The following is a 23,967-nucleotide window of genomic DNA, read 5'->3' as shown; positions in this document are numbered from 1 at the left end:
TCAAGTTGTAAAAATACTGTACTTTATTTTTCAACCCAGATTTCCTAACATGACACAATTCTAGCCCCCCCCTTGCTGATCACGCTGGTGTTCCTTGAAACGAAAGCGCTATTTCTAGCAGTTCTTTACCCAGCTCCTCGTGCCTTCCTCCAGTGCTGAACTCTGCAGACAGCTCCCTGAACGTGACACAGACCCGCCGGCGCTCTATATTCTTGCGGTAAATCGCGTGCTTCCACCTGTAACGTGCATCACCGTGCAGCACCACCAGGGACCTTCTGGGTAAGTGAATGGCAACGGTCACCTCTTTGCTGGGAACAAGCCTTGGGGATAAAACGTAGTCGGTTCCCTGTTTGTTTGAACTTTTGCAGGCTGACGTCTCTGTAAGAGATCCAGGGGGACTTAATTCCCCGCTTTCTTTACCGAAAGTGGGAAATAATTGGATGCTGTCCTCTGAATCACAAGACATGGAGAGCACGGTGTTTGAGAGCAAGTTTAAGCTAACCAGACGCTCTCCCCAAAGCCACCAGTCATCAAAATGTGGGTCGATGGCAGAACCTCTTTCTGGCCTGTAGTCCAGATTACATTGTTCAACAGGTAGGAAACCACCTAGTACAGAGCAAGCCTTCATTTGGGTCACAATCTTTTTGCTAAAACTTGGCAAACCTGTAAAGCTACCAGCTTTCAACCTCTGTTTCTTGAAGTTCACTTTGGGTCCGTAATCCTGTATGAAAAGAAGAGGGGAAAAGCCGGTGTTAAGGGAAGGGAACATCTGGGACAAGTCTTTTTGGAGAGGCTGTGATCCCTGTGAGACTGTGATCACAGTCAAGTCTTTTGAGTTTTGTTCTCATCTGTGTTGGGTCTGTCTGGGACGGAATCACCTTTCCCTGCAGCAGCCCACACAGTGCTGGAACAGCTCTGGTATCACCGCAGTGTTGTGTCTCTTGCTGCATAGTGCTGGCACAGCACCAGGACCCCTTCCGAGCCCCCAGGAGCCAGCAGGCTGGGGGTGGGTGAGGAATGGGGAGGGGACGTTGCTGGGGCAGCTGACCTAAACCAACCAAAGGGATATTCCATAACACCTGATGGCACACTCAGCAATAAAAAGGGGGGCTCTTGTGGGGCAGGGGGCTGTTCCTCCTGAACAACCACAATGTGTTTTCAGGCCCTGCTTCCCAGGACGTGGCTGAACATCGCTCGTTGATGGGAAGTAGAGAATAATTTTTTTTCCTTCTCTCTGTGCTTCCACGTGGCCTTATTGTTTCTTTTGTTTCTTTTTCTCCCAGCTACCCACCTGAGTAAAACCAACACAGTCCTTTTTGGCGCCCAACGTGGGGCCTGAGGGTTGAGATAACAGTAGAATTGATTGAAGTATTTACAACTAACATACTGCTAGTCACAATGTTCGGTTTTCTATTAATATTTTTCTGTGTGACTATGTTGTATGTAGCCCATTCTCTGTTCTTTCTTCCTCTACATCCGATCAGAGAACATGCTGAAGTCTGTGTTTGGTTTCGTTATCATGCTGTGCTGTAACATGCCTGCCTTCAGTTTTGTCTGGTACTCAGGCCCGGCATTGTTATCATTCTTGTCTCCTGGAGATTATCTTTTTGGAAATATTAAGAATTACACCATCTTCTTTTTCTCCCCTAGCAGTCAATCTGTGAATAATATGGGGGGTGGTGCCTTCTTCTTCTCTCCCTGCAGGCTAATCGCAGCAGCCTTTGAGTATTTTGGATACCCTTGGTCGGATGTTATCCTCCTATTACTACTTCTAGTATTTGTCTTCCTCCCTAAGGTCAAAAAATTTACTAAGAATATCATCCAAGGACCTGCCCCGAGACAAAGTAGTTGTGGGTGGCAATGTGTGGGGGGGATTTGGGCAGGTGCCTGTCACGGTTTTGTCTTCTGATGATTCTTAACTTCACCCCTGAACAAGTGCAAAATCCAAGAAAACTGGTAGAATGTTTGAAAGACGTATGCCCTGACCCTGGCAATGCCAGAGAACTCCACCAGCTTGCTGCACTCTGCTGGGGCCTGGCTTACAACTATCACATGCGAATTAACACTGCCCAGCACCCTCAAGGGGATGGGGAAGTTCCTGAATTTGATGAGATAACACACACTGCGACCACCCCAGAGGACCGACCATCTATGGGATCAGTCGCCCCAATATTCAAGACAAAACAATGGAAATGAAAATCAGGTCATTTAGTAAGGGAAGAAGCTCCTCCTAAGGAGGAGGGGGAAGAGGAAAAGGCAGGCAGCTCTAAAGCAGCAGCATCACGGCAACATCAGGGAGAAGAGACCGAAATCATAAATGAATCAGAAACTACTCAATCCTTGAGTGAGTTGTGAGAAATACGAAAGGATTTCAGTCGTCATCCAGGTGAGCACATCCTCACCTGGCTGCTTCGATGCTGGGACACTGGGGCCAATAGCCAACAGCTAGACAGCAATGAAGCCAAGCAGCTGGGATCCCTCTCTGAAGAAAGGCTCGCTGATAGAGTAATTGGGAGAGAGGCACAGGTTCTCAGCCTCTGGAGGCAACTCCTGGCAGCTGTGAAAGAAAGGTATCCCCACAAGGAAGATATTGTATATCAAGTAGGCAAGTGGGCCACTAAGGATAAAGGTCTGCAGCACCTGCGGGTATTAGCTGTGCTGGAGATGATTTATGGTGATCTGAACAATGCCCAGACACCTAAAGACCCTGATGAAGTCCAGTGCACGGTATCCATGTGGTGGAAATTTGTATGGGCTGCACCCTCGTTGCATGCCAGCACACTGGCAGCAATGGACTGGGAGGAGGGGATGGGGCCAGCTGTGGATAACGTGTCCAACCAGCTTCATAAATATGAAGAAAATCTCTCTGCCCCAGTACGGGCCTGCATTTCAGCCGTGGAGAGACTGTCCCAACGGTTAGAAGAACACATAGCTTCCTTCTCACCTAGATGGAAGAATCTTTCAGCCATCGAGTGCCAGCAGTCTCCAGCTCCAGCAAGGGAGAATCCGGGACGCACACTGCGGGGTACCTTGTGGTTTTATTTACGTGACCACAGGGAAAATATGAGGAAGTGGAAGTAGGACCTCGGCCCTAGCTGCAGGAAGATACAGCAGCAAGAAAAGGGATCTAGGAGGATTGCTGCCCCAGCTTCTCTTGGGCAGTCCCCCAGAGGCAGTAGAAGGGCTAGTATTACTCCTGACCCTGACAAAGAGGCCTCTGCTTCACATTTGGAAGAATTAATTGACAGATGCTCCAACCAGGACCAGTGGGGCCCTGCCTCTGGCCAGGTAGAGGAAAGAGACGACCAGATTTACTGTGGATTGATGTGGAATGACTGTGTGGATTCGATGGCCTGGCACACCAGAACCGCAGAAATATAAAGCTTTAGTGGACACAGGCGCACAGCGTACCCTAAAGTCGTCAGGCCACCAAGGGGCAGAACCCATCTGTATCTCTGGAGTGATGGGGGGATCCCAAGAGCTAACTGTATTGGAGGCTGAAGTGAGTCTAACTGGGAATGAGTGGCAAAAGCACCCCCATTGTGACTGGCCCAGAGGCTTCGTGCATCCTCAGCATAGACTACCTCAAGAAATGGATCCAAAAGGGTACCGGTGGGCTTTTGGCATAGCTGCCCTGAGCACAGAGAAGATTAAGCAGCTGTCTACCCTGCCTGGTCTCTCAGAAAACCCTTCTGCTGTAGGATTGCTGAGGATTGAAGTACAGCAAGTGCCAATTGTGACTACAACTGTGCACCGGCAGCAATATCGCACCAGCCGAGACTCTCTGATCACCATCCATGGGTTAGTTCATCATCTGGAGAGCCAAGGAGTGATCAGAAAGACTCATTCACCTTTCAGTAGTCCCATATGGCCAGTGCGAAAGTCTAATGGTGAGTGGAGGCTAACAGTGGACTATCAGGGCCTGAATGGAGTCACACCACCACCGAGTGCTGCAGTGCCAGACATGCTGGAACTCCAGTAGGAACTAGAGTCGAAGGCAGCCAAGTGGTACGCTACCATCGATATTGCTAATGCATTTTTCTCCATCCCTCTGGCAGCAGCATGCAGGCCACAGTCTGCTTTCACTTGGAGGGGCATTCAGTCCACCTGGAATCGACTGCCCCAGGGGTGGAAACACAGCCCTACCGTTTGCCATGGACTGATCCAGACGACACTGGAACAGGGGAACGCTCCTGAACACCTGCAGTACATCGATGGTATCACTGTATGGGGTAACCACCACATCATCTAACCTGGTGACCTGGTCACCAGTTTGCGAAGTGACTCCGTGAAGCTATATTAATCTATGGAATTAGATTTCTCACCTCTACAGCAAAAAAAAAAAAAAAAAAAAAAAAAAAAAAAAAAAAAAAAAAAAAAAAAAAACCCCACCAACTACTTTTTTTCCTTAAAAATTGCAGAACTATGCCTGAACACGCAACATGGAGTACCAATTGTAACTATCCTATACTTCTGCAAGCAGCTGATTTTAATCACAAGTAATTCTTGCAACTGATTTCAGAAGAAGCTTCTGAAGAAGAGCTTTTAATGCAACACATAAATGATTTGGGTTTTGAATGAAAACAGCTTAACTCTTAGATCTCTCTGGAAAAGGAAACATGTTTCTAAAGTCAAACCTGTTTCTTTCGGCCAGACTGTGATGGCTTCCATTCATCGCGGTCCATCAGTGCAACCATCTCCGCTTCTTCTTCTTCACTAACGAACTCCTCTGTCAAGAACACCCCTGGAAATGGAAATGCCCAGCCAGCAAATTCCGAGTGCTCATTTCCTTTCGCTAAACCTGTTGCTGGACAGTAAGTGAAATTATCTTCTCCCTGTGGAAATAACAATGGAGATGAAAAAAGGAGCGGAGAGGGAAACTTATCAAGACGAGGTATTCACCCTATTTACCCTGGAACCGTGCTGCTGTGCGTGGGACCTGCCTGCACAAGGCACGAGGGATTTCACAGCTGCTTTTTGGGAACAACTCCTCCCGGGGCTGGGTGTGCTAACAGCTCCAGCGTTACAAGCAGCTTCGAGCAGGGTTTTCTTTCCTGGTACTGTCTTTATCCCACAAAGACAGGGTAGCACGGATGATCCCCAGTGCCAGGCGTACAGGGAGATCGCAGCCCCCTCTGACCCCTGCCTGAGGAAAGCTGCCCGGAGCCCGAGCAACCCCCGGCCCTGCCTTTTCTTCTTTATTTCCTTTTCTTCTTTATTTTCTTTTCGGCCACGGCTCCACCGGGGCCTGTCCCGGGAGGGGGTGCCGAGGCCGGGCCTTGCAGGGGGCGGCCCAGGGGGGATCAGGGCAGACCCCCCCGGCCCTATTACCCCCTCACCGCCCCTATTACCCCCCCTACCCCCCCTGTTACCCCCTCCCCGGTCCCCCCCGCTCCGCCCCGCCGCCGGCCCCGCCCCGCCGCCCCCTCCCCGGTACCTGCGGGGGCGGAGCGGCCTGAGCGGGCCCCTCGCAGAGCAGGCAGGAGCGGATCCCCTTGCAGCCGCAGCCCGGCCCCTCACCGCCACCACCACCGCCCGCTGCTTCCTCCTCCTCCTCCTCCTCCTCCTCCTCCTCCATCCCCGCCACCATCATCGCCGCCCCCGCCCGCGCCTCAGGATACGGCGCCTCGCCGCCCTCCTGCTCTCCTCCTCCTCCTCCTCCGCCCGGCTGCAGGTGAAGGGGGGCGGCGGGGAGCCGGGGCCGGGGCTGAGGCGGCGGCGGTGGGGAGCGGGGGCTCGGTGCAGGCCGCGCTGCCGGCCCGGGGAGCTGCTGGAGAGCGTGGTGGTGGTGATGCGGGGGGGGGGGTTGGGGAGCGGACTCGGTTTCCCAGCAGGCCTCGCGGCACCGTGCAGCGCTCCAAAGCCGGGAGGCGCCGCGGGGGATGCTGGGAGTTGTAGTCCCACTGCCCATCGCACGCCCCGCCGGGGCGCCTCAGGCCGAGGCCGGTGCCGGTGCTGGCCCTCACGGTGACCGAGCTCGGGGCCAGCGGGGCGGCGAGGGGACACCGCGAGGCGCCCTCCTCCTCCCGGCATCGCCCCGGCTTCCCCCGAGCTCCCAGCCGGCGGCCCGGCCCCGGGCGGTGCCCGTTGGGGTCACCTCAGGCCGCCTGCGGATGGAGCCTCGGGGACAGGGGCACCCTGCGGGCACCCCCCCGGTGTCCCCAGTGCCTGTCCCCGGGGGTGGCCGCCGGCGGTGCCCCCCCAGCAGCCGGCATCGTGGCCCCGGAGCGCGACATGGCGCTGGCGAGGCCGCAGCACGGCGGTGGTGGCAATGCCAGGGTGCAGAGCGAGGGTCCCTCGTCCCCCCGGCACCCACCCGGCTGCAGAGCCAAAGCTGAGCTCGTTTTGTTCCCCACATCGTTTCTCTGGCCCAAATTGGTGCTGCCACAGGGCTGTGGGCTCGGCGAGGTGCGGCCGTGGGGACGAAGGGCCTGGCAGTGTGTCACCGTGTGCCCTGTGGCTCCCCCGTGGTGACACGGGCAGCGGATCTGGGCACGATGCACAGCCGAGCACAGGGTGACCAGGACGCCCACAGTGGTTGGTGTCGAGGTTTTCTTACAGGTATTCGAGCTTAGTGGGGTTTCTTGGGTCAGCAGGGACAGGTTTGGCTTTCACTGACAGCTCTGTCGCTTGAAGGATCGAGCCCTTGAGCAGCTGCCGTTCAAACGCTTTTGTCAGGCTCAGTTTTCTCTTTTCCCCATATAAAACCATGTAATATTCCATATATAAAGGATTGTCCTTACTTACAGGTATTAACAGAGCATCGCCCATGATGGTCCAGGCATTGTAGGCACATTACAGTAGTAACATCAAGCCTCAGGACTGCTTACGTGTCCCTCCCGATTTCCCAGATTGGCATTTAGGCAGCATTGAGGCTAACACAAAACGACAGCAGAGAGCCTGCCTTGGAGCTCTTTTCTCTTTATTTCCCTCTCTTGAAATCTGTGTCAGAAAGAGTGGTAAACCATCAACCAGTAATTTTATGAAGTTGCTTTGGCCTTGTCACTCTTACTGTTCCCAATATCTCTATCTGTGTGTGCACACGTAGGATAGAATATATCTGCAACGATGCATCAAAACGTCTGGTTATAACCAACAAGGTACAGAATGCTGCTGTTTCTACTTCCTTAGTGAAGAAACAAGGTTACTGGGCGGTGGGTATTTACATTTCTGGTAACGAATCCAGTTTACCAAAGTTGTAGAGGATCCAGAGGCTGTCAGCCAAGAGTCGGTCCACCTGGTCAGGCCAGCGAGTGCTCTGTGTCAAGGCCTTCAGAGGAAGAAACCCAGGACAGGTGTATTTATTCTGACTGTTGCTGTTTGTTTGAAAGCATGTGGGAGTTCTTGGACCAGAGCCTGGTTGCACAGGAGAGGTACACGCTGGGTGAGTGTCCCTAATCCTGAGTGCCATCACGCTGCAGGCAGTTTTCATTTACATCAAGCCTTTCACTTTAATAGCCAAGGGAGGTAGCACCAATGTTTTGGAGATGGGTGGGTCAGCTTGGTGGGAGTACGTGCCCAGGTTTATAACTCTTCCTGGTATTTCCCTGTCAACTGTGAAAAAAGGCTACTTCAGAAGCAGCAGCTAACTTCATAACGTTTTTTTCTCCCTTTTGGAGTCAGTTGCAAAGGACTTGGCCTCATCCCTGTTTTTTTTTTTTTTATCAGGAAGGCTACAAGGAGAGATCCTACAGCTGTGTAGTGATTGCAGCTGAGGGGTGAAGATAAACATGTCAAAAATTACTACAGAACTTCTTTTGGAAAGAGCGGTTCCAAGATCTACAAGACTACGAAAGATCGAGACACTAAAGTAAGTGCAGACAGGAAAATTCCAGATGAATTCAGCATGGGCGATCCTTTTTCAAGCGTTTTTGCTGAAATAGGAGAGGCCAATTCAAAGTACAGACTTAGAGATGGCATTCTCTGTGTAGGATCAGTGAGCGCTGGTGGAATTGAAGCAATTACCACCTCTCTTCACCATACAGATTTTATCTATGCCACATTCTTTCTGTAAAACTGCTCAGGGCTGGATTCTGATTTCCTAATCCTAAGAAGTGCTCCCTCCCTGTCCCCAAAACACTTCTGTCCTTGGTAGCAATTGCTCATTGTAAATAAGAGAATCACTTCTGGATTTTCTTAACATTTTGGCATTATTTTCCTTTCCTCCGTCACTTTTTATCTGTTCTACATCTGATTGTATCAGTACCTCAAACATGGCAGAAAGGGAGAGTAAACTCTGATACGCTTAGAAACCTCTAAAACAGTTTTGTTGCTCAGATCATTAATAGTGTTCATTGAACATAATAAATGTATTTCCAAATGTTTAATATGGTGGAATTTCGCAATTTGCAAACTGGTCATTCCGAGTGACTCCGCTAGCCAATATCTGGCTGGTACCTGCATTGTTTTTGTGGCTGATGTAGGAGTTTTGGGTTTTGTATGTAGCCTTCACAGTTACTTCTTTGGTTTTGTCTTGTCATGAATTATTTGTTTTCAGAGAGGAACTCAACAGGATATCCAAAGACTGTAGGTCCCAGTAATCTGGGTAACAAAGTGATGGTCAGGTGTTTGAAGCGCTGAACTTCTACAGGTAGCTTTTTCCATACAGCTTTGTACCATGATTTTGAAGGGTAATATTTCAGAAAGTCCACTTGGGGAACTCTGTGCTGAGTTTCTCCCAGACTGTTGAAATCCCAAGTGATGTTCTGCTTGAAATCACAGTGACACAGTACTCACACTCAGCTTTGCAGCCAGCTGGATTCTGTTCAGCCTTTCTCATGTACTTTGACTGGCTAGTTAGGCTTCTGAGATGGCAAGTGAATGAGATGTGATCTTGCTTTCTGAATTTATTTACCTGTTTTATTAATGTTTTGTATATATGTAGAAGCCCCCCCCCCCCATTTTTTTTTTAAGTAATCATTATAGATGGATATTCTGTTTGTTAAGGGAACCCAAGCTTGCATTCTCAAGAGACCATGGCAGTCAGTGCTGGAAGTTCCCTTTGGAGTTCAGCTCAATGGTCTAATCAGATCTAAATGATCCTCCTTATAATACGCAGTTTTCTGCTTCTCACAGAAAAGGGATATTTTTCCCCCTTCACAAATACTGTATCACTTCCATATCCAAGCATAAAATGCTTTAATTTTGGTTGCAGCATTGTGATTTTTTAGGTAGATTTGCATACTTGCCAGTGGAATTATTTGGAGCAGAACTTGCTGCAAAAGAAATGGAAAAATCACTTTTTTGATTAACTTTTTGGGAGCCTTGCAGTTTTGTGGTGCTTACACCGGTTGTGCGATTTCTGCTAATTTCTGTAAGGGAGGGAAATCATGAATCTAGAGCATTTTATGGAGAATGTAGACTGATGGCCTAGTGAAAAAGTATCTTGTATTGTCACAGCTTGTGCTGTTGAATTTACATTGAAAAGGAATAAAATACCAAAGTTTTTAGAGGCTTAGTAATTTTTCTATGAACGAGAGCATTTTTGGTAATTCACTGCTGATAATCAGCTCTGTTACCCATAGGAAATCTATCGGAATCGCAGGTTGATTGTACCACAAATACTTTAGCAGACTCTGATCATGTCTGTTAGCTCAGACACAGCATCTTTTCCATATAGGCATGCCTGCAGGCCAGAGTGCTTCAGTCAAGAAAAAGCAGATTTGGTCAGATTTACCCTGTGAGCTGTGCTAGGCTGAGTGGTGCCGCAAGGTACGGCCTTGTTTTTCCAGTGAAATGCAGGTAGTTCACGTTCTCTTTTTCTTTCAGCCTGTCCAAGCTGCAGTTGAAGACTGGAGACTTAGACCCGCGTTTGTTTTCCCGTCTGAGGCATCTGCAGAAACTAGATCTCTCCGATAATTTATTGGACAAATTTCCCAACAGTCTAACCCTGCCTGATCTGCGTGTCCTAAACTGCAACAACAACCAGCTGGAAGATGTAACTGCTCTGAAACAGTTCCCTCTGCTTGAGGAGCTCACTTATGAGAACAATGTGTACTTGACAGTGAGTTACTTCCCATTTGTACAAGCTATTAAATAGAGGGGACAAGAAATGGCAATTATGCCTAGTTCTTTTATATTATTCTTAGGCAGCAAGTGAGGACATCTTAGAAAGTAATTAGTTCTTCTGCAGACTGGGAAATCATGGTATAAAATGATTAAGGGGAGCAGAAGTGATTTGTCCAAAACTATGCAGAGGTTAAAAATCTTGAATCTCCTCATTCTCCAGGCCAGAGTCCCACCTTGGTTTGCTTGTCAGACAGGATAGGATGTCTTTTGTTCATGCTCGTGTAGAGCTTCAGTGGTGTAAAATGGAATAATGACTGTGTAGAAATGTACTCCTCCTTATATGTTAGTTTTAGTGCACCTGGTGGTGCTGCTCATCCAGCAGATCTGGTCCTGTGATGAAGAGTTAAACTTGGTGATTATTGTAATTTAGGTTCCTGATTTGTCCCGAGAGGCTTTACAGACTGTACAAGGAGCTGAGGCTCTCAGTTTAGGCATCTGAAGCTGCAGTTTTCCATGTGCTTTAAACCAGCATCAGCCACCTCTGGTGTCCCTAGGTGCTTGTTTGCTGTTGCACACTGGCAGAAGTATACGTGCAGCTGTATGGTGAACAGGGCTGGGGGACTGCTCTGACCTAAAACTCCCCTGACCCGAAGAAACGCTGCTGGTATTTACTTCAGGCAGGGCCTTCCTCTGAATTAGATGTTCAGAGTTAGAGGCTGTGAACAGAACTCCCTGCCTTGCTTTCAGGACAGAGCCTAGTTTCACCACCACCACCTTGTGTTGGATGTTCGGTACTGCAGAAGGCGAGGCAGGATTTTTGTCTCTGTTGCTGAAGATCCCGATTTCCAGTAGAATTTACAAGTAAAAGTTGGTATTTGTGTCGGAAATGCTGAGAAGATTTTATGAAGTGTCCTTTCCTGAGTAAATGCATTCTGCTACTTCTTGGCTGTATTTTAATAAAGAGCAGTGGACGTAAAACTGAAGCAAGTAGCACGTGTATGGTTTTTGTGACTCTAATGTCTTCTCCTTCTAGCTCAACGATGATTATAAAGTGATGTTTCTTTTGCAAAATCTTCGGCTACTGAACGGCAAGGATATAACCAAACTGGCTAACCATGTGAGGCGTGTCAATAGTCGTAAGCTCACCAGCAAGGTAAGATGTGTGGTGTTTGCTGCACCTGTGAACACCTGAGAAGTACCTAAACACTGTGCCACAGCATGGGCTGTGTTGTAGAAACCTCATTGGTACTTTTTCTGATCACTGCTTGCATTTGCTCTGCTTGTTCTGTGTTGGCAACTTCTGCCTTCAGCTTCAATCAGTGTGAGGCCTCATTCTGGGTTTCCATAGCACTGCCGTGCTGACTCCTCGTGTACCAGGGCTGCCAAACCAGCAGGAACTGACAACCAGAGAATTCTTGTGTAGCAAAGAGGATTTGTCAGGAGTGTTACACAGGAGCAGGACTGACACGGTCTGTATATGAGCCACCGCTTTTCTAGGTCACCCAGTTGCTATTCAGAAAAAGGGAGAAACCTGGTGCTGATGTAACAGCTGCATGTACCTCTCCGTCTACCTGATGTCACTATCCTGGCCCCAGGACTGGGGAGCTGAGAGACAGGCTGAGGATAATCCTGAGTTTTCCAGCATGCACCAGGAACAAGGATTTGTCCTTTCGTTTTCTACTCTCCGTGTTTGGAGCTGTACTTCCACTTACATGCACAGCAGTCCACAGCTCTTGACAGATTCTCCCTGCAAAGCATGTTGTGATCTGGAGCACACATATTGTTTTATTGAAAAAGGTGTTTTGTTTTGTTTTTTGTTTTGTGCAGTCCAGCTCTTACTGTCTGTATTCTAGTTAGCTGATCTTGTTAATTCCTTCTGTGTAGCAGTGGTGGAGAGATCAAATACTGAAGTCTGTGCAGGGTCACTGTGCTAAGTGACATCTGTGTAATACCTTCCACTTCAAAAGGTGTTGGGGAGGGCTGCTCAGCCCCTCATCCTCCAGGCAACTGGGCATGCTTGGCTGTTGGAATGGTTAGTAATGAGACACCAAATGCTCCCCCATGCTGTTCATTTTGTGCTGGTAGCTGTGCCCCAGATAGCTTTTCCTGATGGTACTGAATTGTACCTGGCTGCCCAGTTCCTGCTGCTGTGTATAAGCATAGGCTGCTTTTTGTGAAATCTAAATATCTTTATCTGTGAGTGGCGATGGCGTGTATACCAGCCGTGCTCACGAGCTACAAGAAAACTCCCCATTGTCCTCTGCCTGTTATAAATAGCTACCTGCCAGGTACTCCCTGTCAGTGGAGCACAATGTGAGACTTCTTCAGACCACTTGCTGCGGAGCTAGGGGCATGAAATCAGGCGTTGGTTCACATTGACAGTATCTTCTTAGCCACACAGCCTTGGATCAGAGGGACTGTGTTTCCTGCTAGCTGAAGTTGTGGTTTGAACACCGATCAAATTGAAGCAGTACCAACACGTAGCTAGCGGAGCCTCAGGGTTGGTAACTTCTTAGGTGTTTTCACAAGTACAGTTTTGCTTTTCTGCTCTGGTTTCCTGTAGTATTTCATTGAACAAACCCAGTCTTTCTGCCTAGGTTACCGCTCACTGGGAAAAATTCTTCCGTGACCAGCTTCCTGAGAAGTATACAGCTGAGCAAGTGAAGTCCATCAAGAAGAAGTTCCTCAAGTCAGTACAAACTAATGTAGTATACGGACCCAGCTCACTCAGTGAATTCACCCGCTGGCGGGTAAGTTACATTTCACTCACCATCCTGTTTTTCAGGCAAGGACTCTACATTCTGAACAGATTTGGTTAAAATGCTGTGGGTTTGAGTTCAGGGGGCTTTTTCCAGAGGCATGATACCACTTTTTCTGCTTTTCTTTTCTGGTTTGTTAGGCACTTACAGGAGCACTGACACTGAGTGTGCACCGAGATGCAATGGCAGTCATTAGACATTGTTTTTTAATTCATGAGCAATGATGATGCTTTTACTAATTGACAAGACTGCAGCATCCTTAGTACTTAATTATTTGCAAACAGCAAATCACTCTAATGGCAGCCGTTAGTCTTGATGGAAGGTGCATGAAAGGAGAAAAGTTAATGACAGAAGTGTAGATACTCCCAGTGGAGAAAGATTCCATTCAGTTTATAACATTAGATTTAATTGTATGTATATTGGCTTCCATCCCTCCTTTGTCTTGTGTTATTGCTGGGCTGTTGTTTTCTCACACACATACCCTAGAAATGCAAGACAAAGTGAAGTTCTTGGATCACGTAGCATAGATCTAGCCAGCAATGCAGGCCACCACTGATGTCATATGTGGAGGTGAAAAATACAGTCCAGCAGGCTGGGTTTGTTTGTTTGTTTGTGTACCCTGCCTGATGCACTACAGGGTGGTGGTTGTCTCCAGGAGTCACTGGAATCACTCTGTGTTACTGTGTGGTCGTGACTTTACTGGGTTCCTTTGCGACTGCATGTGCTTTCCTGAAGGAACAGCCTCCCCTTTGCGTTTGTCCCTCTCTCTACGTGGTGGTAACTCTATCTGGCTGCTGAAGTGCTGTGGACAGAGTATGTCTGCACTCCAGCCTCTGAATGACCACCCTGTGAGATCAGACTGAAGCATGCTGTGGAGAGGCAGTGTGAGGAACCTCTCTGCTCTCCCAGATCTGTCTGTAGAGGACTTGGCCTGCCTGGCTGGCAGCTACCCCATCTGAAATTCACGTAGAATAGTGGAAGCAGATACTAAAAATCCAGCAAACCAGCTCTTGTCATTACGCGTCACAGTTTGACTGCTGCTGCTTTTTGTCTTTTTTTGTACATATCAACTCATTTGCTTCTAAGGTGAAAATGATTGCAGAAGAGTTTCTGTCTTACTCGCTGGGTCTGGAGTTAAACACGGATACTGAAACAGAGGAAAAGGTGGATGAAGATGAGGAAGAAAGTACAGAAAGCCCCAAGGAAGATGCGGAGGATGTAAGTAAGGTAAGTGATTTTCCATTTACATTAACAATTCTTTCTTTTTTTTCTTTTTCTTTTTTTTTTTTTTTTTTTTTTTTAACAAACTAAGTAGCACTTGTCAGCTTACATGGATGGTGCTGTGATAACTGGAGGGGCAGTCTCAGGCTCCAGTCTGTAATCTGAGGCTTATTTTTTATGGCCAGACCGAAGCTTTCCCGGCAGTGAGAAGGTTGGGTTGCTATCCAAGAGAAAAGAGCTTCTCCGTTCATAGGAGACCCAAAACATTTCATGAATGTAGACCTACCCCCCCCCACCCATCCTTTCGGGAAGGGAGATTTTTAATGACAACTGGGCTGATATATGGCTGGATTGTGATGGTGCTTGCCCTGTTTGAAATGACTTCAGACTGGTCCATGGGCCAGATTTGTTTTTCCATGTTCTATGAAAATCACAAGTAACTGGGGCAAGGGAAGCAAGTTGAAAACCAGACTGTTGTTAGCCTCTAGGAACTCCACGGTTCTGGGCTTTCTTGATTCTTAGAACCTAGTCTGTGACTGTGGGAGGGTACTGGCATTTGAATAAAGAATCTCTCTTACTTATAATCTGCATGTCTCAGGGAAGGTAGAAATCTGCAGAAACTGACAACATGCCTTACAGGTCGTGGTAACGCCCAGGAAGAGGAAAAGAAATCGTTCCAAATCCGGCTCTAGAAAAAAGAGGTCCAAGTCCCAGGCAAATACTGAGAAGGAGGCTGTACTTAATCCCAAAAAGTCCAGTCAAGTGCAGGATGACCCAGCTCCTGACAAAGCGAGAGCATCGAACCAGCCAGCCAAAGAGGCAACCCCTGATCAGGAAGCTGAAGGGACACAAAAGAATGGAGAGCAGTTTCCCAAGGGGCAAAGCAACAGAAGATCCAGCCAGCTGACAGGGGAACAGAAAAGCCAGGAACAGGAGAACGGGGTTGTTAACTTGACCCCAGTAAAGAACTCCAAGGGCAAGGTATGTTCACCAGCCTTCTCGGGCCAGGCTTTCAGCCTCTTGGTTTAGTGGGAAGAGCCACATTCAGATTTCAGCAGAGCTCAACAGATCTCAGAGCTCATGACTGGCCAGATATATTGTGAGTTATAGTTTTGTTTTGTTTTGTTTGTTTTAAATCTCTCAGAGGTGTCAGGGAAGCCCCCCCTCCCCGAAGACAGTGAATTCCCTGCAAGGGATGGATGGACCGGCGCTCTGAGGTGGTGCACTGAAAGCCTGTTCTTAGAAATGGGACTGTCATGACTTGCTCTCAGGTCAAACTGATGGCTGCATGGGGGAAGGTGTTTCCCTCTCAGCTCAAACCGGTGCGATCTAAAGGGTTTTTCACGTTACTCTGCAGCAGAATATGAAGGTCAATGCTGGGGTCTGATGGGCACATCTTTTCTCCTTGCTGTTTTGGGAGTCTTGAGCACTGGTGGCACCTTAGTCTCTCCTGTTCTCTGTAGCACAGAAGGGCTGAAAATACTTTGGTTTAACTGGAATTACTGTGTTCAGTAGAGGGTTCTGCCGAGACAATCACAGGCATGCCGTTCAGACAAACCACTGTCAGGGGAATGAATTGTCTAAATGTGGATGGTTTATTGTAGGAGGATGTCAGTGCAGAGCCATTGCATTTTCTCCAGTGTCACAGTAAAGGCAACAGCCGTGAGGATTTTAAAACGCAGCTCTGGTCCTGTGTCTTCGAGCCATTGCTAGACTGTGGAGCCAGGAAAGGTGAGCTCTTAAAGAGGTTTGCAGGATTTCCAGAACCACCTGGCTCTGGAATCCCAGCGGACTCCATGCGTTAGAACCCAGCTTCTTCAAGCTGTAGTCTCCGATGTCAGGATGAGACTTGCGTACACACTTCTTCTTTGACTTTGAAAACAGGAGTCTGGGAGAGCACCAGGCAGTGATAAACTGCAGTCTTCGTGTGTTATCCGTGAACCTGGGAACTCCTCACCTATTCTTTTCATCTTTCAGATCCCATTGTGAGCTCCTCCAGAACTGTGGCGACATGTGGAGGGGAATCTGTCTGTCTGATTGACTGTGAAACAGGGGTGGTGCTGAAAAAATATAAGGTGGCTACAGAGGTATGTTGCAAATAGGAACAGTAGAATTAGATGGGAATAGCATAATCCATTGTAATTCCATAAATGTTATAAATTCCATGCATGTTATAAACAATTCTGAAGGAGAGTTACAAGCATTAGTGTGGACATGTCTTAAAATGCTTAAGATAGATAGTGAACATTTCTTGCTTGTCCTTTTAGCCTTTTTTTATTTTCTTTTATTTGTGTTAATTTAAAATATTATTCTGCCTCTTTTCTTCACAAAGGTGGGTGTGTATCCAGGCTGCTAATAAAGCCTGACAACATGGAGTAACGAACATCCTGTTTCATAAATTGTGTTCTTCTGAAGGTTTTTTGAGATACAGTGTTTGGGCTTGAATAGCCATGTAGTTTCACCTGGATTGCTCTGTGACAGTTACTCAAAGCTAAGAGCCATCCTGCCAACTGCTCTCTTTCATGCTCTTCCTGGTTTGTTTCTGTCCTAGGAGTTTTTCAGCGTTGCGTGGACAACTCTCCCAATGGTAAACAGCGACAGTCGGAAGAAATCTCACAATATCTTGGCAGCTGCGGGGAGGAGAGGGATTGTCAAACTGATCCACGTGGCGGCTGACTTCTGCTACGGAGAAATAAAGGCTCATAAAAAGCCCATTGCTACTGTCTGCTTCAGCCCAACACAAGAAACTCACCTCTTCAGTAAGTCTCTAGTTCAGAATCTCTTTAGCTTTAGTACCTGATCTAGAAACAACTGGGCTTCCTGAGCAAGGGGAATTGTCCCCAGTGGAGGCAGGTGCGGGTAGGTGAATACAGGGACCACACACACATACACAAAGCATGGGCAGATGTTACACACAGTTCTGTTAGTCTCGTGTGGCACTACTCTAGAGAAGTTAGGAGTTGTTTCAGCCACAGTCTGGCTCTTCAGCTGAGGTGCAGCAGCTCCTGTTTCTCGCTCGGTAGCTCCCTGGTATGCCAGCTCTCCGGCTGGCTGTCACACAGGAACCACAAACAATCCCAGGAGCGGATCCGTTCCGCAGGGACGAGTAAGAAGAATGATAGCCTGAGTGGCGTGCTGGGGGCCAGGCAGCAAATGGTCAGCTAGCAGGGCTCTCTCCCATCAAGCATGGCAACAGGGGCAATGCAGCATGTAACAGCCTGTTAGGTTTCATTTTTTTCCAGCGATCAAAGCTGCACAGCTAATTGCTTTTGAATAAATGAAAGTCTTTTGAGTTCTGTGCCTTATCAGAAATTTCTATCCAGGTCCTGAGGTGGAAGTAAGCTTTGCCACAGTAGTTCCCGCAGAGGCTTAAGGAGTGGTGGGAAGTGAACCATCATATTACAGGTTGCAGCTGCATTGTTGGGGTTGTAAAGTAAGCTGTTACAGAGTCATTCAGACCACGCCTGCACCCCATAGTACATTGTTTTTCTTGCCTACAATTGCTTGCATCCTGGACCGGTTAGACTGCTCCATGAGCCATTAAAAAGTGAAATTGCTTTAAAGCATGGGCAGCTGTAACGGATACTTTTTGAGAGTAAGCTCAAGAGTGCAAAAAGCAGAACCCTAAAAGGATCAGGAGGTTGCTACCACATCCATATAATGCTTAGTTGTGAAGGGCTGACTGCCTTGGCGGTGCTGCTCAGGCATAGACAGCAAGGCTTATTTTATTGCAGAGAAAAATGTATTGTAATAACCTGAGAATTTTGTATCCCTCTCTGGGGGCTGGACACTAACCTGCTTGAATGATGCCACCTGCTTAGGATCCCAGTTACTCTGAGTACTTGACTAGCCTCGTTGCTATTGCAAGTATATCAGCTTGGTGACAAAGGCAGTAAAAGCCTTTCTATTTTACAGTCCCTAACTTTCTTAATGGGAGCTGCTGTGGATGCAAATACACAGAAATACGTGGAATACAGTGGAATCTGCCTGAGAGTAGGGACTGGAGCTCACCTTTTCGGTTCCACCAGAACCCATGACCAGAAATGTGACCTTAAATGCGCACTAATTAATGACCTTGTAAAGCCACAGCTTAGTAACGGACACCAGGAACCAAACTTTCCTTTAATCTGCTCCTCTTAGAGCACAGGATAAGAATTACTGAATGTGCATGTTTAACGATGTCTGTGAAGTGGTGTTCAGCCAGGAGCTTCTCTGACTGCTGCTGTGCTTTAATGAGCTCTCTAATGCCCCAGGCGTAGAGCGTTACAGTCTGTGACACAGGTAGAATTGCCAGCTAGCACCAGAAGAGCCAGATGAGCAGCGGTGTCACTACCTGCTTCTCTTCTGTGTCCCACAGCTGCATCCTATGACAAGCGAATTGCACTCTGGGATATTGGGATTCCAGACTGTGACTACAATTTCAAAGCAAGGTAAAGGTTCAAAAACCAGATGTGGCCAGTCCAGGAGCCTGTACCTATCACTTTGCAGCACCACTTAACTGTTCGTTCTCTTTTTAGCCAGCTGCTGGTGCTGGAATCTTTCTCTGTACCCTTACGGATTGCCCTGGTCCCCACCTGCCCAGAGCAGTACCTGCTGGCTGGCTGCGAAGAAGGCTGCTTTACCTGGAATATAAAACTGGAAAAGGAACAGAAAAACAGGTGAGAACCAACAGTTTAGGGGCATGTGTTTGCTTTCCATAACAAGAAGAGGTAGTCCTAGCTTTATTTCTGGCTGAGGAGGTCTGAGCAAGGAAAGCAGCATGGCCTACCAAATATAAAGGAAACAAAACACTCCAGGAGTTGGACTTGATGATCCTTATGGGTCCCTTCCAACTCAGGATATTCTTTGATTCTATGAAAATAGCAGTCCCTTAAGCAAACAGGCTCCTGCTACATTAAGAAGCCCAGGTAGTCAAAAACATAGGTTCAAGTAGGAATTCATCAGATCTATCAGGCGAGAGCCTAACAGATTTCTATCTCTTGGGGTCTGTATCTAAGCACCCTTTCACAACCTGAATCACTTCACCTTTCCTCCCGCAGGCCTTTCGAAGTCACATTCCAGTTTCCCGATGAGGAGGGGGAAATGACGACATCTCACAGGGTTGATGGTTTGGCTTTTCTGAATGATGACGTTGTAGGTGAGTGTAAGCACAATCGCCAGATCCACAAAAAAAAAAACAATCAGGTACCTCAGTGGAGAATGAGGAAGCAGAGGGGGTGACAGGAGCGTAGCTAACACTTTGTAGATTCTTGAGGGCTACACTGAATGGTGGTGTCTCTTTCCATAAAATATGGTTGGAGGGTGCAAAGTCATGTCTGAGCAGAGATGGAAAAAAGACAGACTCATCAGAGAGAAAACTTTGCTTAGCAGTGCTGAAGTGAAAGGGAAGAGAGCCCCGTTGTGTTTAAGGGCTGGTGGAAGCAGCGTTTCTTTGCAGAGGATTTGGGGTTCCTACATCTCAGAGGCTCCTAAAAGCACAGAGTGGGTCTTTCTGAATAGCCTGTGCTCGTTCCACAGTTTGGGAACCATGTGGAACAGACTCCCTCTGAAGCCTCAAATTATCTAGAAATAAAGCAAAGGAATCGGAAGTAGTTGCTGCTGCTATCGGGTCCTGTGTCTTAAAAGCCACCTTCTGGATGTGCCCCCTTCCCCAGCTGTCCTGAAGCTCTGCACTCCCCAGCAGCTGACAGCCTGCCATCTTCCTTCCCTAGCTTCCAAGAGCTCCAAACCGGGGTGCATATACTTGTGGAGCTGGAGTCGGTCTTTTGACACGAAGGGGAAAGGATGCCAGCGGACGGTGTCGGCGGTTATTCTGGCTGAGCTGGAGTGGTCCACGACAGACTTGTCCTATCTCACGCTCAGCACCTGCCCAGGTAGGCAGCACCCTCCCTCAGCACAAGCGGTGAGACTGTGCCAGTCGCTTCAGCAGGGGCAGCCACACTGCTCAAGATTTACTTTTAGCAGTCCCCTCCCACCCTGTAGTTGCAGGCAGAGGGCTGGATTTCATTCCCAGACCAAGAGAGCGCACCTGGCCTGCTGCCTTTGCATGACAAGAGCTCGTAACATGCAGCGCTGCAGCTAGCAGACAGGCACCAGTTGCATATAAATAGGAGACTGTTCCCTAATTGCTAAAGGCAGAGGTGCTCTGCCCTGATGTGATGCAACATGTCATAGTGCAGCTTAGGACCAACAAGGAGTAAAGAAACTGAGCCCCACTTTTCAAACCTAAAAATACTAACTAAAATCAGAAGAAATCACTTATTACTGGCTTTTCTTTACTACAATAAGAGAGTTCTGTCTTAATAAATTGAGTTTTTCTCCAGAGCTAGGGATTTTAGTTATTTTATGCCAGGCAGAATTTTGCTGAAGTGTCATCCTCCACGCTACACCAGTCTGTAAAGCCCCACCTTACAGCAGAGGGGACTCTCAGCTCCACTCTAGTTTTCCAGCTTCTTCTTTTGGTCTCGCAGCAAAAGAGCACGTGTTCTGTGGTGATGAGAAAGGAAGCGTGTGGATATACAACCTCTCAAACTACACCACAGCTTGGAGCTCTGCAAAGGCAAAGCGTTCAGACAAAAGAATCCCTCCCACACAGGTAGGTCTCGTTTACCCGCTGCGACTTAGCTGTGCCTCTCTTCCTCCCAGGGGCAGCCCTCGAGTTTCTGAGCACCTTTACACCAGAACAGGCCTGGTATTTTCCCTGCTTTCAATTAGTTACGAATGTTAGGTAACCTCCAGAGCGTGACCAAGGCCACCTCAAAGCTCACACAAACAATTGTGACAGGAATTACGAGCTGTAAAGCAAGTCTGTTCACGCCCGTGTTCTGCAGCTTGACAGCTTCTCCTAGCAAAAGGCCTCTCTGGAAATAAAAGTTGGTGGTTAACACGTACAGCCCAACACCACGGGCTGTTCCTGCACCCCGTTAACTGGCAGGCAGCTGCTGTTTCCCTGCCTGGCTGAGGGGAGGGTAAGCACAGCAGCTGCTCCCCAGTAAAACTGCACACAGGAAAGGGCAAGCTCCTTGCATTTGTTCTTGCCCCCTCCCCTTTTGCTCCCTGGCCTCTGAAAACAGCCGTGTTTTGGTTGAATGCTGTTCCCTCACAGATATAACTGAACGGACTGTAGCACAAACAGCCACAGAGGCTGTGAGTCAAGCACAGTCTTGAGCTGTAGCAGTATGGCAGTGCGATGTGACGTACTGCTCAAATCAAAAGTCAGTTCCTCCAGAAGTGAGAGGGAGCTGCTTTCAGCTCTTCTGTTCTGATTTTAAGTCCTTCTGCATTAAATGCTGGTCCTTTGGGAGGACCAGCATAAAGGTGCACCCTGTGGAAGTGGAAGAACCCTTTTATTCAGCTCCCCCACGTTGGTAGGGACTGAGAGCACTCTGTTCCAGACCATCATCAGTATCATCCAGGTTGCAGAGACAACACCCTTCCTTTTTTACACAAACTCTGTTCTCCTCATAGATTCTCAAGTGGCCAGAGCTCCAATCAAACGGGGACCATCTGAGTGAAATCCTCATAAACAATGTGATAACAGACCCTACTTTCACTTACCTTGTTGCTCTAACTAGTGTGAACATAACAGCAATTTGGAAGAAGTCATAGTTCCTTGTACCCAAATTTCATTCCCGTGCTTTGAAATAGTGCAGTATTAGTGACTGTTACCCATGTAACCATGAAGTTTTCTAGACCAGCTATTACATGCAAAAGAAAAAAAGGTAAGAGTTTGTTAAACCCATTGAGTCATTGTAAACATCCAGTTTCTTTTACTGTAAGTTTTCACAATTTGTGCATTTGTTTTATAGAAATGACACTTAATAAAACAAAATGCAGATCTGTTGGCAGTGAGTAGACTTCTTGAACAGGACAAGCAGAGACCTACTGCAATCACTCAGCAACTCATCGTTCTGCAAGTACAGTCAAACTCACCAACAGTCGAGTATAAGTATTTGCATTAAGTCTCCAATTAGAAAAACAGAAATCATTTTAATGAATTATCATCAAATCAAACACTTTCATCCTCTTGGCAAACTGCCTGTCAGGTACAAAACCCCCTCAAAATATTTCTGCAGCTGTGAAAAATTAAAAATAAGTGGGGCAAGCAGGGGAACACTTGCCATGAATGAGGTTTAAATAAAGCACTCAACTAACGGACACACCATTCTTCATCAGAAGTTCAGTCCACTCTAAATGTGAGGATTTCACTCAATTCCTTCCTGTTTGTCTTTGATGGCAACCTGTAAAATACACAAACAGAAACACACGCTAAGACAAGAACTGTCACTGAGCTAAGGAAGCTAGTTTAAACATTGATACCATCCGTCTTCTATCAAACACAAGAACAACTGCAAAACAATAGGCTGAAACATCTGTGGAAATCTCAATGCCATCCAAGCAAATAAAACTTAAAATCAAAACATTTGTAAAAGGGCTGCTGGTGCTTTTACCATTTACCAACACATCCAAAAACATTAACATCTATGCTAGCTAGTACCCTATTCACAGTCGTCCCCCTTGCTTTTGTCTGAATACCTTCAGGCAGATAAAGACCCAAAAATCACAGATTGTACAGCTGATCATGATTATAAGTGGTCAAGAAAATGAAAGTGATAAGAAAACCACAGAAGATTAGCAATTTTTTTTCTACCCTAGTTAGACTGTGAGCCAGCTACAGAACTGTTAAAGTGCACCCATTTAACTCTTGCAGGGCATGTAAATAACCCTCATGAGCAGCCAGGTCTCACCATGCCCTGAAAGGAGCTGTCTGAGTAGCCAGACCCAGCATGGCTTGGACAAATTTATTGCCACAAAACAATAGCAACTCTAGCAAACACCAACACTACCTTTGGTTAAAGTGTGTAAGTGGGTTACAGTTAAAAAGAAACAGACATACCCTGAATCTCTCCTCCAGGAGGGACAGCTCGCTGATCAGATCCGTGATGGCGTTGGTGAAAGCTTCCTGGGGGCTGTAATCAGGGGTGGTTTGGACACGGATGATGATTTTGTGCTCCAGTGGGTGTGGGACCTTGTACCCTGCAAATAACACCTGAGGGTCTTTCAGCAACTGCCTGAAAGGGGAAAGCAGCAGTGAACAAGCACGTAGCACACATAAAAACGTTTTCTATTTAAGAAAGAAAATAAAAAAACACTTTTCCATAGGCTTTGATGGCACACTTTCAAACAGGGCAGTATGACCAGCTGAGCAGGCTGCTTGCTCATTTGTACGGGCTTTGATACTACATTTTAAAACAGGGCTTGGTGAATATCACGAAAATATTAACACCAGAGCTGCCTTGCCTTCACCTAACATATCACAGCGTGCCTATTCTAGGTAAATTTTAATAAAAAAAAATAAACCCGCCCTCAAATGACCCCAACCCCGCCTCAGCTCACGACTTGATGATGTTCCCCAGCGTGTGGTCCTCCTTGTTGATGGTGAAGAGGCAGGCGTTGGGCACCTTCGTGTCCTTGTTGATGGTGATCCTGCGCGGCAGACGGGGCCGTTACCTCAGGGGGAGCCCGTCCCGTCCCCACCCCCCCCCCCCCCCCAGTCCCCACCAGCCCCGTCCCTGCTCACTTCTTCTCTCCCTCGAAGAGGAGGAAGGACTCGAAGGCCGGAGGCGCGTTCATGCTGCCGCCACCCCCGCCGCCACCTCCTCTTCCTCCTTCCCCGCCGCCACCATGGCGCCCGGCCCCTCCCGGCCGCCCACAGCGGCCCCTGGAGGCCGGGAGGTCCGAGCCCCCCCGTGAGGGTCCCACGAAATGGCGGCCGGGGCAGCGACCCTTCCCCACACACACACACAAACACACACCCGTGGTGTCCCCAGTGCCACCAGAAGGGGTGTTAGTGGTGACACTAACAGGTAATTTTTTCTCGATGACTGGGACCCTTCCCCTGTTTCCCCACTGACTGGGTAATCCAGGTTCACAATCTGTCAGGTGCTTCACAGCCAACACATGGCTTTCAGTTGCCGGC

At 47.9% G+C, this 23,967-nt stretch overlaps 3 protein-coding genes across 4 annotated transcripts; 1 reads left to right on the top strand and 2 right to left on the bottom strand.

Annotated features, from left to right (window-relative positions):
• Nucleotides 1-5,593, bottom strand: ALKBH4 (alkB homolog 4, lysine demethylase). Its single transcript, XM_027472610.3, has 3 exons — nt 5,438-5,593; nt 4,638-4,835; nt 1-721 (listed from the first exon to the last, which is right to left on the bottom strand). Exons 1-3 carry the CDS (start codon nt 5,591-5,593, stop codon nt 80-82), a joined length of 996 nt encoding a protein of 331 aa, XP_027328411.3. The 3' UTR covers nt 1-79.
• Nucleotides 5,530-21,825, top strand: LRWD1 (leucine rich repeats and WD repeat domain containing 1). 2 transcript variants are annotated; one of them, XM_038165989.2, is made up of 16 exons: nt 5,530-5,674; nt 7,669-7,810; nt 9,769-10,003; nt 11,042-11,161; nt 12,606-12,758; nt 13,854-13,994; nt 14,628-14,969; nt 15,593-15,719; nt 15,966-16,075; nt 16,540-16,747; nt 18,346-18,418; nt 18,506-18,646; nt 19,028-19,125; nt 19,700-19,861; nt 20,459-20,583; nt 21,456-21,825. In XM_038165989.2, the coding sequence occupies exons 2-16, from the start codon at nt 7,731-7,733 to the stop codon at nt 21,594-21,596; spliced, it is 2,256 nt and encodes a 751-aa protein (XP_038021917.1). In that variant the 5' UTR covers nt 5,530-5,674; nt 7,669-7,730; the 3' UTR covers nt 21,597-21,825. The 2 variants fall into 2 exon arrangements, with proteins under 2 accessions (XP_038021917.1, XP_038021918.1); XM_038165990.2 differs by lacking the exon at nt 5,530-5,674 and adding an exon at nt 7,195-7,384.
• On the bottom strand, nt 21,735-23,727 carry POLR2J (RNA polymerase II subunit J). Its single transcript, XM_027472612.3, has 4 exons — nt 23,569-23,727; nt 23,385-23,474; nt 22,885-23,059; nt 21,735-22,228 (listed from the first exon to the last, which is right to left on the bottom strand). The coding sequence occupies exons 1-4, from the start codon at nt 23,619-23,621 to the stop codon at nt 22,193-22,195; spliced, it is 354 nt and encodes a 117-aa protein (XP_027328413.1). The 5' UTR covers nt 23,622-23,727; the 3' UTR covers nt 21,735-22,192.
• Between the last annotated feature and the right edge of the window lie 240 nt (nt 23,728-23,967).

The sequence above is a fragment of the Anas platyrhynchos genome, chromosome 20 (assembly GCF_047663525.1).
Source record: "Anas platyrhynchos isolate ZD024472 breed Pekin duck chromosome 20, IASCAAS_PekinDuck_T2T, whole genome shotgun sequence".
NCBI lineage: Eukaryota > Metazoa > Chordata > Aves > Anseriformes > Anatidae > Anas > Anas platyrhynchos.
Note: the sequence above shows the minus strand (reverse complement) of the source record. Positions and strands in the feature narration are given on the sequence as shown.